The following is a 12,726-nucleotide window of genomic DNA, read 5'->3' as shown; positions in this document are numbered from 1 at the left end:
GTTCAAAGGAAATTAAATCCTAAATGCAAATATCACTTTTGCTCTTTGCTAATTGTTGCTCTCACAAACACATAGCATGAAAATTAGTAATGCCTTTATTCGGGCATTTTCTCACTTAGATCCATAATTTACTGTAGTGGTATTTTTCAGAGACACAGTTACTTTTGAAGAATGGTAGTGTAATACTTTGGAATCAGAATTACACTGTACTACTTTAGATGAGCTCCTGTATTTTGGAAAACAGTAGGGGAAAGAGAGTCTCAGAAATTCCCTTCAGACACAAAGGCTTATGGGATTCAGCATAGTACTGTGACAAGAAGCTCTCTAGATATATGATCTAATGCCACCTTAAATATATAAAACAATAAGCATGTAATAATAAGGCAAGAGGCCTCTTCAGATTTTCCATGTGATTTTTGAATAAAGTATCTTCAGATAAAAGTTTCTTCATAAACAGTAACTTGTTCATGGAAGCAATTTGTTATTCTCTGATTTTGCTTAATGTTTGCTTCCGAGTGAATAAATAGCTAAGAAATAAGCTTTAAAAAGCATTGAACTAGAATTCACAGGTTCTGTATCTTCATTATTCTGACCTCTGGCTAATTATTTAGCTTTCTTGGGCTCTTTATTTCTTTATCAATAAAATATGAATTGTAATAACTTACCTAGATAAAATACTCCAAAATCTTTGGGAAATGACACCTTATTGCTTATGTTGTATCTCTTTTCTTCACACTTTTTAAAAAAGTATATGACAACATTTAAACTGAATAGACATGTGCCATTCATAGTAAATGTAGTAGGAAAGAATATCAGAAAATTTTCTTAAATGTATTTTGATGACTAATCCAATAAAGTCCATACACATGTGAAGGACGGGATGGGCAATCCTGGATATAATAATAGTGTCCTGATTACACATTATCCTGTTTTATAATCATTGCTTAAATATTTTGACACAGCGGTGCCTACGAAATGCCCTCGTGTCTTGGTCCTTTTCTTGGTGTTAGTGTGAAAAGCACTAAGAATTATAAAAAACTGAAATAAGCAAAAGTATCCATTTTGCTAGATGTCTTATTTACAATTCATTAAAACATTTCTCTCTGACCTCCAAAATTTATAGTAGAGCATCACAAAAATCACAAAACTTTAGTATCTTGAGAGACGAATTTTCTTGACTTTGTAAATGGAATAATACATATGTATTTTTAAAATAAAGATAATATAATAATGTAAAGAATTTGTTGGATTTGGGTAGAAACTCTGCTCTACCACATTGGAGCTTGGACAAAGAAATAAGGAATTATTCATGCATAGTTCCTGTCTCCTTTTGTGCATTTATATATATTTTCATGTATTTTATTTTTAGTGAATGGAATCATACTATATATTGTTATTCAGCTGGCCATTTCTCCTTAATATCTGTCTTGAAGATCTTTCCATACATACAAGTCTATCTCATTCTTTTAATAGCTGTATAGTATTTCACAATATCTTCTTAGATAGATGTTGGAACCTATGGGTCTTTCTTCTATGCTTCTAATTCTATGACCTGTTATTTTACTTCTCTGTGCTTCAGTTTCCTGATCTGTAAAATGAGGATATAGTCAATTTGAGAATTAAGTGAAATACACACACACACATATAAACACAAAGGCACATAGTAAGCCTTCAATAAATGTTAACCTTGATGATGAAGATGATGTCATCTCTTAACTTCTCTCTTATGTGTGTATCTCTTTGTTCTTTTCTACTACATTCAGGGAAAATTCCTTGGTAAGATCTCTAACACACTCATTTAGTCTTTAGCTGTATCCATTCTGTGCTTCAGTTTATGTATGGAGTTCTAATTTAATTTCCAAGATGCAATCAATATCTTCTCAGATCACTTTAAGGATATTATGTACACTGATTCCAAAAAAAAAATTTGTTTGCTTTTATTAACTCTCATTCCTTTACTTAGTTTTTTTTAGAGTGTTATTGTTGGTTGTATTGTTTTTGCTTGTTTTTTCTCTCAAGGGATTGGTTTTCCTCGAATGTCTGGTAATTCTAGGTTGGCTGTTCATCTTTATATTTGACAGTACCTGCCATTTCAGCTCATTATAACCAGTGTCCATTGATTGTGTGAGGGGCAAGATGTGTTGCTAGTAATGACATATTAGTAACTTGTCATCCCTTTTATAGGGGTTAGTAGTTAACCGGCTCTTGCCTCACTGGACCTAGCACCTCCTACACTCACTGCTTTAACCTGTGGTGAAATACTACCTATACCCCCACTCATCACATTGAGGGGGCGTTGCCGTTGTTCAGCTGCTTTAATCGTAATTCCCCATTTGACACTTACCTTAGTCCTACCCCCTATGTTTGATCCCCATTGACTTTAAAATTAAAGCATCCCTGGAACTTTTCCCATGTTTTTGTAGTCTTCTGAATATGACTGGGCTGTGATTTCTTCTATTCATTTTTCCATAGATCTGGTCCCATCTGCTTTCTGTTTTTTAAGAATTCCTTGACATTTCTGGTCTATTCATGATGGTGCAGTGTCAAGAGATAGGGCTACATATAGGAAAGAACTTCCAAATGAAGGTTGTTAAACCCTTACAAAAAGATTTTCTCTGGGAATATTAATATAGTCCCTTCTGAAAGTAGGGGATGAGTTAGATACCCTGTCAGTCTTTTCCAATTCTTGATTCAACTGATTTCCTCTCGTAGGGTATATAAACTACCTCCCCAAATCATTTAAAATCTAACTTAAGCAAACAGCTACAATAACCTAAAAAGCTATGTCCCTGTGGATTTTTTTATGAGATTAGTAAAGATGAGAATAAATTCTGGTAATATGCTGCTAACTACACAAACAATAATTTCTCTGTTTAGCCCCACACCACCTCTGCAGCTACTTTTCTGATCTTCAGCATTCAAATGAACAGCCATAGAGGATTTCTTTTCTGAAAGGAGACTTCATTTTGGAAGGAACAGCATATTTGTGTTGACTTTCAAAATCCTTTTAATTATTTGTTTAGGAAACATTCATCAAACACTTTATGCATTAGGCAAGGTGCACAAACTGCTGTAATAAGCAACTCCAAAATTTCAGCTTCTTTAAGACAATATAAACTTCTTTTTTGCTCATATCACAGTGTAATGCAAGTCCTAGGAAAGCACTACTTTCTGCAGAAATTCAGTAACCCAGATTCCTTTCTTATTTGGGTCCATGCTCTGTGGGTCCTCTGTCCTGCCATTTGGATAAAGAAAGAGAGAAGGATTACCTGGGAGCTTTTTATAAGCTGGGTGTGGAAACATGATACACATTATTTATGCTCACATTCCTTGGCTTGAACTCAGGTAAATGAATGGCCACACTGAACTTCAAGGGAGAAACTAGAACATATATGCTGGCTAAAGACTTAAGAAGAAGAGAACGCCAACAATTTCTGTCACGCCTACTATGTGCCATCCTCTCAAGGAGTTGGCTTTTTCCTCTAATGAAGGAACAAGGTATTGTACATTCCATAAGGAAGGTATTAAAATGCCTAAGAAGAAAGGAGGGAACAATCAGATCCACTTGGAAACAAGGGATATTGATCAGAGAGTGACATTTCTAAAACTTTCTGATAAGATTTTCTCAGCAAGAAAGTGAGGTGGGCACACCAGCAAGAAGCATGACAATATAAACAAAAGGCAGTGTGGCCCAGCAAGGCCATGCATCCCTGAGGCAATGAAGGAGGGGAGTGGTGAATGATGAGGCGGCTAGAAAGTTATGTAGAGATCAGACAGTGAAAGGCTCTAGATGGTATGATAAGGAGATAGGAGATGGGATTTGTATATATATGCAACAGGGTACCTTCAGAGGTAGTTTTAGCAGGGAGTAACATGATCATATATGTGTTTTAGGATGGTACATTCATTCACTTAACAATTATTGAACATCTCTATGTTCTAGATGCTCTGCTTGTTGCTAGGGATACAAAACAAGGAATACATTCCTTGCTCTGTTGGTAATATAAAGGATTCATTGGAGGGAATAGGATTTAAAGTACAGAGATCAAATAGGAACTCCCTTCTTCAGAGTGAAAAGACATAAGGCCCCGAAGGTGATTATTGGCAATTAAAATGGAAAGGATTGGATGAACTGTAGAGCTAATGTATGGAGTAGAAGCTGATGGAACTCCTGGCCAATTAGATGTCCTGCATAAGGATAAGATTTGGAGAAGAGTGTCACAAAGATTTCCAACCTGAGAGAAAACAGGAAATACCAAGGGAAGAAGATCTGGTTTAAGGGAAAGGTTATGAGTTCAATCATGGACATGATTTTGGAAATACCTATGTGGAGGTATCTATGTGGAAGTAATTGGAAAAAGAGTTCTGATGACCAGGAGAGGGGCCAGAAATGGAGCTACATGTGATAGACATATGGATTACATTTAAACCTTATATAGACTGCCTAAGAACAGAACTCCAAGAAGTCAAAAGTGGGTAAAAGAGGGCACCTGGGTGGCTCAGTTGGTTAAGCGACTGCCTTCGGCTCAGGTCATGATCCTGGAGTCCCGGAATCGAGTCCCGCATCGGGCTCCCTGCTCGGCGGGGAGTCTGCTTCTCCCTCGGCCCCTCCCCCCTCTCATGCTCTCTCTCTCTCTCATTCTCTCTCTCAAATAAATAAATAAAATCTTTAAAAAAAAAAAAAGTGGGGCGCCTGGGTGGCTCAGTCGTTAAGCGTCTGCCTTCAGCTCAGGTCATGGTCCCAGGGTCCTGGGATCGAGTCCCATATTGGGCTCCCCGCTCAGCGGGAAGCCTGCTTCTCCCTCTCCCACTACTTCTGCTAGTGCTCCCTCTCTCGCTGTGTCTCCCTCTATCAAATAAATAAATAAAATCTTTAAAAAAAAAAAAGTGGGCAAAAGAGACCACAGCCAAAAAAGGTTGACAAATATTTTTGACAAAGATGTGGTTGGTTAGCGTTTTGGGGTTTTTTTTTTTTTTAGATTTTATTTATTAGAGAGAGAGAGAGGGAGCACGAGCAGGGGAAGGGCAGAGGAAGAAGCAGACTCCCGGCTGAGCAGAGAACCCGATGAGAACTCAATCCCCGGACCCTGGGATCATGACCTGAGCCGGAGGCAGATGCTTAACCCACTGAGCCACCCAGGCGCCCCAGGTTAGCAGTTTTTCAAAAAAGGGGAGAGTGTAAGGATAAAACTGAGATAACCAGTAGATTTGGCAATTATAGAATTTTTAGGGGCCATTTTGCAAAAGCTGTGGGGACAAAAATCTAACAGGAACAAGAGAAAGCAGTAACTTAGTTGGAAGAGTAAATATTGTAAGGATTTGTGAGACTTTGAATGTATTTATAGTCTGAAAATAAAAAGAGTGAGTTTGAATCTTAAGAAACACAAAAAAATCCTAAAGGATATGGAAAGGTTTAGGTTCTAAAGCACAAGTAAATGGATTTGCTTTCTGATACAAGGAAAAAGTAAGGATTGATGAACATAAAAGTTTGGAGGTAAATGGGAATGAGGCTGAAAAAATATGAGTCAAGGAAGCTGATGTGAGGTTATTGGCACTTGTGGAGAAAGCTTAGTAAATTCTGAGAAATGAGAATGGAAACCAACTCTGGATATTGATGAAAGATGAGCAACATGGAAGGATCCATGTTAACTTCTAAATCATTGGTTTTTCGTAGAGCCAATAACATTTAGATACTGTTTTGTAGGGAGGTTCTGAAGCAAAAATAGGAAAAAAATGGTTAAATGTGTTGATAGCAGTTTGGCAAAACAACAAAGGAATCAGGGCAATGAGGGTGTTAATATGTGTGGAATTGAAATGGTTGTCTTGGGGTTCAGGTTGCGTAGGGAAGGAAAGCAGAGACTGGAGAGGACTGTCAAGTCTGGGGGAATTTGGAAGAGCCAAGGGATTGGAAGTTGTATATAAGGTTAGTGGAAGATGTAAGTATTTTTGGTAAATGGTGTGCTTTATAGTAGGTCCTGCTGTAAAGTACAAAGGGAATGATCATGAATCATAAGAATACATCTTACCACTTACCAGTAGTGTTCTTTGATATCAAATTTTGTGGTACATCTAATGAGATTCAGGATCCCCATCTGTAAAGTGGGATTGCCATTTTTTAGAGAATATAAAAAAATGTAGGATAAACCAAATCATGTATAAATGATTATACATGCTTCCCTATTCACATTTAAATAATATCAGAAAGTGGTTGGAAAGAAAAAAGTTTCTTCCAAATTCCCTTAATAATCAATGAGGAATTTATCCTAATGACTCAATTTGAATAAATGAATTTTCTTTGAGTGAATTCATTCAGATTCTTTGTAGAGAACATGTTGATTATTGATAAAATTTTCAAATGTGTGCTTTTTAAATTAATTATTATCTATGCTATTTTGACATAATTCAAAGAGGTGTTTTTTATTTATACACACACACGACACACACACACACAGAAATCTTGATTGACAGTATGAAGCTCCATTACATAAAATATTTAACCACAGCACAAGAGCCATTTGCAGTTTAAAAAGAAACATATAAAACAATATTCCAATGAATTGTCCATGTATAGCAACAAATCAGTAAGAAAGGACAAACTGGCATAGTGAAATAGATAAATCAGATTTAGGCAGAGTAGTTTATTGAATTTAAATTGTGCCCAGTTGGCCCAAGAGCTATATATAAGCAATCCATCTTACGTTGTTAATGGAGGTTCTTGAAATCCACCTGATGTTTGCATTATTAAATTTCAGTCTAATGAGCTCAGCTAATACATATTGAAGATGGTTGTAAGGAGTAGAATGTGAATCGGAGCGGGATAATTTGAAAGAAACATAAGCTGAGCATTTTACATGACTCAAGGGGTATATCTACAATTACACATATAACCAAAATTGAATTTAAATGGAATTTCTATTATCCTTGTCCTTCTACCAGGGAGAATAAAGTGTAAATGAAGTAAAAGTCTTTAGAGTTACTGGTGGTTTGTTTTTATTATCTAATTTAATAGATTCTTGCAATGATACAGAGTGGCATACAAGTTTTAATATTTCATGACTTTAAATGCAGTCTAAGTATGTATTAAAGCTTGTAAATGGAAACAGATGTCTAGTAATTGGATATAGCACTTCACGGTACTATTATATAAGTTTTATATTTTAAGAAAGTGTCAACATTGATGGTGAAGAAAAATAAAACTTTGAAGAAAAATAGTTATATGTGTGGTGTGTATTTTTTTTAATTCCCCTTTTAAGCCAGGTTTCATACTTCTAAAGAATATGTTGACTTTGCATAGGAAAAATATATGCAGCAAAAAAACTGAAGAGCATGTTTATTTTTTAAATCACAGTTTACATTACTGTTATCATTATAATAAAGGCTCATCCAAAGTTTAATGCTGGCACAGTTTGATTCTTTTTCTTTTGACGAGGCAATACTTTTTTAACTTAATATTTCATCAACTATAATGCTATTAGAGACTTATTTTCACTTAGTTCACTCATCAGGCAGTGAGCTGGCAATAAAGGAGAATCGCTCCTTTGAGACATTAATGCTTTGGAATAAATGATGTGCTAGAACAGAAATTTAATTAATTTACAGAGTATATTGATAGTCCCTTGTTACTGTGCTGTATATTTTTAATCTTCTTTAACATCTGTAGTAAAGTGTTTGAAAACCCCTGCAGTTGAGCAACTAGTAGATAATTAAGTAATAAGGGAAGAGGTTTCTAGAGGGAAAAAGATTCTTTTTACCAAATGCTGTCATAACATGAATAAAGAACTGCTACTATGATATGCAATGAAAAAAAAATAATATGCTACCTAATTTGATACTGTTCCAAAGATATTGCAAGCTGCTTATATTTAAAATGTGAATTGTAGCTTAAGAACTTTCATCCAAAGTTTAAAATAGATGCATTGCACTGACAAAATCAGATGACTTTTAATGACCAACAGTTATTCCCAATTCATATACCATCATTTAAATTTTATGTTGCTTAACTTCATCTTCTTTTTCATACAGAGATTATCTTGAACTAAGCTTCAGAGATTCTAAATAAATATTCTAAATATTCTGAATAAATGTAAAAGTTATATTACAGATTTTCAACCATTTTGGTTTTTTCTTCTATGTCACAAAAAATATTCAGTGAACTTCTTTTCCCTTTCCCCAATATTTTCAATGTTTTATGATACAGACATAAAATAAGTACAGAAATTTCATTGTTTTTGTTTCAGCAAAAGCTGATGAAGCATTGAAAGCAAAAGAAAGAAATGAAGAAGAAGCAAAGAGAAGAAAGGAGGAAGGTAAAGGCATGTGTTCATTTTTGTTTCAAAGCGGTCATTCTGTTGGGGAATCACTATTTGGCATGATTGTCTTCATTTCCCTGGTAAACCATAAATTCTAATCAAATGCCTCGGGGGATACCTCATGCTACTTCATGAACCTAAACTCTGACATAATATCACACTATATTCAATGTCTTGGATACTAATTAATGTTTGCTAGCATGGATTAGTTTATAAGCATCCTACTATATATTTTGGGGATACTGGGAAGATGTAAAATTATGAAGTAGAGCTGGTGCTGGTTTGTTTCCTTCTGACTTTTAACTATAAAGTTAACAAATTATCAAAATCAGTAATAGAAATGGATTGAATTTATGTGTACATTTTGAAATATTTTAGCAGTAATGAAGTCCCCTTATCAACAATACCTTAAAAAGCTGTTGAAAGGGAACAGTAAAATATGAAACGTCAGAAATTATCATAATTCAAATTAAGAAATTCATGTCAGAATTTTTATGGATTATTTTCTGTTAATAACATTGAAGCCACCACCCAAAAATATTATACAAAGAAGTCTAATACATTTTTATCTCCCCTAACAAATTTTTATTTCCCCTTTAGTTTGCTTTGATTTATGTGAGTGAATATTTTACATTTTTCCTTCACAGAGGCTTTAGATATACTGTTGTAAATACAGTGCTTAAAGCAAGATCCAGGCAAATCTTTCTCAGTGAGTTAAGTTGATGATCCATTTGGACTGACAATCATGTCACTTTACTGGCTAATTAGCAGAGTAACTGTTTCCTCTGTGAGCTTTCAAGAAATTGAAGCCTGATAATGTGTTCCAAAAATACTGGCTTTGAGTGCTATTGTCTAAATCTGAAAATTGTAATTTTTATCTTAATACATCTTTTACTGTGACAACCAGAAAAAAAAAATTATTGCACTCCCAACTTAGAGTGGAGGCTGAGAGCCTGTTAAACCTAAAACCTTTGAGTGTGATAGTTTAGAATGCTTAAAAGCAGTATTGGGTTAGAGCCACAGCCCCAAAGCAAGGAAAAATCACCCCCAACAACAAAAACTAGATTTAGGTGGCAGAACCCTACAAATAAGTAGATTCAAACTAAATGTGGACTAATTTATACGTAAAATGGATAGTGCTCTTACCCTATTTGACCCCGATAAGTCCTGACTTTATGCTTTTGTCCTAGATCAACTAATTTTATGGCATAGTAAGAAAACAAGTGAACTCCCGTGGCAAGAATTCTCAGTAGAATTCTCTTCTTTTGGCCTTCTGAAGTGAACATCTTGGCATTGTTAGTAGAAACAAGCTATCTGATTTCAATGATGTTTATGGTCACCCATAGAAAAAATAGATATAGTACTAGATGCAAAGTAGCCTAAGCAAATTATAATATTTTAGTACTGCTATGTTATGTGGTATTCTGATCAATGTAACTAATTAATAACATAATAGCCCTTATAAAACACTGTGGTACTGTAAATTACAAGTGTGGTACTTATTACCAACCAACAGGGTGAATATATGTTGTAATAGTTATTAGTCTGATCCCATTAATTCAAATCTTAATTGGAGTCATGAGCAGTTGAAAAAGGATGGCACTGATGTGGTAACCACAGATATTGAAATTGCTAGGTGATTTATTATTATGAAAAATGTATAATATGAATGCTTGCCCTAGTAAGACAAACTTTTTAAATACTTTGGAACTCCTCATTTATATAGCAGTAATTGATATTTATAATAGTCTCTCTTTTTTTTCATTAAATCATTTCTAAACATTTTAAAAGATACTAAGAATTTCTTAACTACAGGTGCTTTAACATTATATTACAATTCTTTTGAATGTATTTCTTTCCTAAGGAAAAAAAAAAGAAAGAAAAAGAAAGTATTTCTTTCCTTTAAACATTCAGGAAGTCAAACTGACCTTGCACTTAGTCTGTGATATACAGTAACCTTTTTCATTTCAGTCCCTGGGAAGTGTTTGAAAAGCACATCCCTCTAATTAGAGCTGTTTTAATTAGCATCTTTATAAGTTTGTCATCCTGACAAGAGTATAAACTCTAGGACTGTGAAGGATTTAGTATCCAGGATGCTTAGCACATAAAAATTACTCAGTTTCTTAATTATGGAATGAATGAATGAATGACCAGTTTACCCTTAGCTCTTTTAAATCCATACTTAAATTACTTAAGTTTGCAGCTGGATTTTAAATAACCTCACTGAAAGTGTAACTGAACTTTGTTATGTCTCTTTTCTAAGATAAGACCTCATCCATTAGGCTATTTCACTAAAGAATTACAGCAATTCAAAAGAAAACAAGGAATTTCAAAATACTATCAATATTTGCTAATGGATTTATCAAGTCTTTACCTAAGCTCACTGAATTTTATGTGCATTCAAAAGTCATAGGAATATCATTACCACAAATGTTGAAGAAGAATTCTACTAGTAAAAGAACCTATATGACACTGATTTCATTCTTTGTTGTTGATTGCTTCCAAAATTTTTTTCTTACGTGTTGTCTAGATACTTGAGTGCTACCAAATTAACTGAAAATGATTAACGTATAAGCTGCATTTATTTTATTTCATATAATTAGTCTAGCTACAAACTGAACCCTGAGATACATCTGTATGTGTATATGTATATATTTCTGCATCTGAAAGAGTAATAATCCTGTATTTCCAATCTATAAGCCAGTAGTAATTCATTTCTATTACATCATTTATACGGTTCATCTCTTAATTTCTCAGCATGCTGATATGCAGCACAGGGTTGAAAGCATTGTTAAAATGTAGATAAATGTTATCTGCCCAGCTCCTTTTATCCATTCTCTGTTATCTCATACAAAGCTATTGTATTAGCATAGCAAGATCTGTGCCTTGCAAATACATTCTGACTATTAGGCAGTCCTTTCCTTTGAGTATTCTTATATCGGTATCATAATTATGTTTGCAAGTATTGTAGCCAAGAAAAGTCAGGCTACTCATGAAAACTTGTCCAGGGTAACTACTTTGCCTTCTACCGTTGAAACAATGGGAGCCCAGAGTGCTTTTCATGGTCCTTACACAGCTCTGGTGCGTTTCCACTTACTGAATATCACGAATACATTGGTATGGATCCTCTTTCTTGAACCATTTACTCTCTAATTTTCCATTTAAGTTGAATTTTTATCAAGGTTACATTATTTAGTAAAAGTCAACTGAATATTTAAAGTTTAGGTTTTATAGTTTCCTTCTTTAAAAATAAGTACTTTTTTGACGAACCATGAGAGACGATGGACTCTGAAAAACAAACTGAGGGTTCTAGAGGGGAGGGGGGTAGGGGGATGGGTTAGCCTGGTGATGGGTATTAAAGAGGGCACATTCTGCGTGGAGCACTGGGTGTTACGCACAAACAATGAATCATGGAACACTACATCAAAAGCTAATGATGTAATGTATGGTGATTAACATAACAATAAAAAATTTAAAAAAAATAAGTACTTTTTTCCCCTAATTCTAGATTACATTTTAGGAAAAATGAATAGTATTAAATCTTTCAGTTCTGTTTTCTTCCTTATTCTTTGACATATTCCTTATTCTTTGACATAACAAATGCTTGACTTCAACTTCTCTTTTTCTTTGTATGTGTTTGAAAATGTTCTGACTATATGTAATTAAAAGTCATTTCAACTTTTTATCCTTTGGTTTTTTTTTTTTGTTTTGTATTGTTGCATGCTTTAGCAAAACTGCTTAGTTTTTCTGTATTTTATTTTTATATTTAATATAGTATTTATTTAAGGGTTTTAATTGTGTTTTAAATCCATTCATAAGCATAATAGTCTTGTGTTGTATTTTGATATCTCTCTAATATGAATTTCTTATTTGTGCCATAAGTATAGCAGCTTTTGAATTCTTTTTCCCCTTGTGTTTATTCAAAATAGCTCTACCCATCTGTTAGTTTTCTACTTCAAATATTTTTTTTCCTAAAATGTTAGGCAACCCAGTCTAAATTATTTATGGAAATGGTGGACACTGATAATGTGAACACAATATGAGGTAGTCATGTGAAGACTTAGAGCAATCCTTAAGTCTTATTAAAATTGAAACTCATCAAACCTTTTGCCACATGTGATTGACAAGAAGTAAAACAAATTAGCACTAATTTCATCTTTTTTGTTGTTGTCAATCCTTTAGTGAAGGTGGGGACAAAAAATGCAAGTAGCTGAAAGGAAGAAGGGATCACAGGCAATGTTCTGAGTACTTTACATATTTTAACTCTCTTAATCCTCATTAACTCTATGAAGTTTATGCTATTGTTATCCCTGTACTGTAGGGAGGCTAGGAAACTAAGGCACAGAGAGTGCTTATAACTTGCCCCATGGCTAGAAAGTGGTATAGCCAGTACACAAACCCAGGCAGTGTGACGCCA

The 12,726-nt window shown here is 34.3% G+C and overlaps 1 protein-coding gene across 1 annotated transcript in view; it reads left to right on the top strand.

The window, feature by feature from the left end:
- Nucleotides 1-12,726, top strand: part of RSRC1 (arginine and serine rich coiled-coil 1) — a 429,432-nt gene that overhangs the window by 338,088 nt on the left and 78,618 nt on the right. The window contains exon 9 of the mRNA XM_073890364.1: nt 8,238-8,312. Within this exon, the coding sequence (XP_073746465.1) occupies nt 8,238-8,312 (75 nt within the window). The remainder of the gene's footprint in view (nt 1-8,237; nt 8,313-12,726) is intronic.

This window comes from Callorhinus ursinus, unplaced genomic scaffold (genome assembly GCF_003265705.2).
Source record: "Callorhinus ursinus isolate GAN/ISIS: 27379988/994484 unplaced genomic scaffold, GSC_fseal_2.0 scaffold1, whole genome shotgun sequence".
In the NCBI taxonomy this organism is placed as follows: domain Eukaryota; kingdom Metazoa; phylum Chordata; class Mammalia; order Carnivora; family Otariidae; genus Callorhinus; species Callorhinus ursinus.
This window is presented reverse-complemented; position numbering and strand designations above follow the sequence as displayed.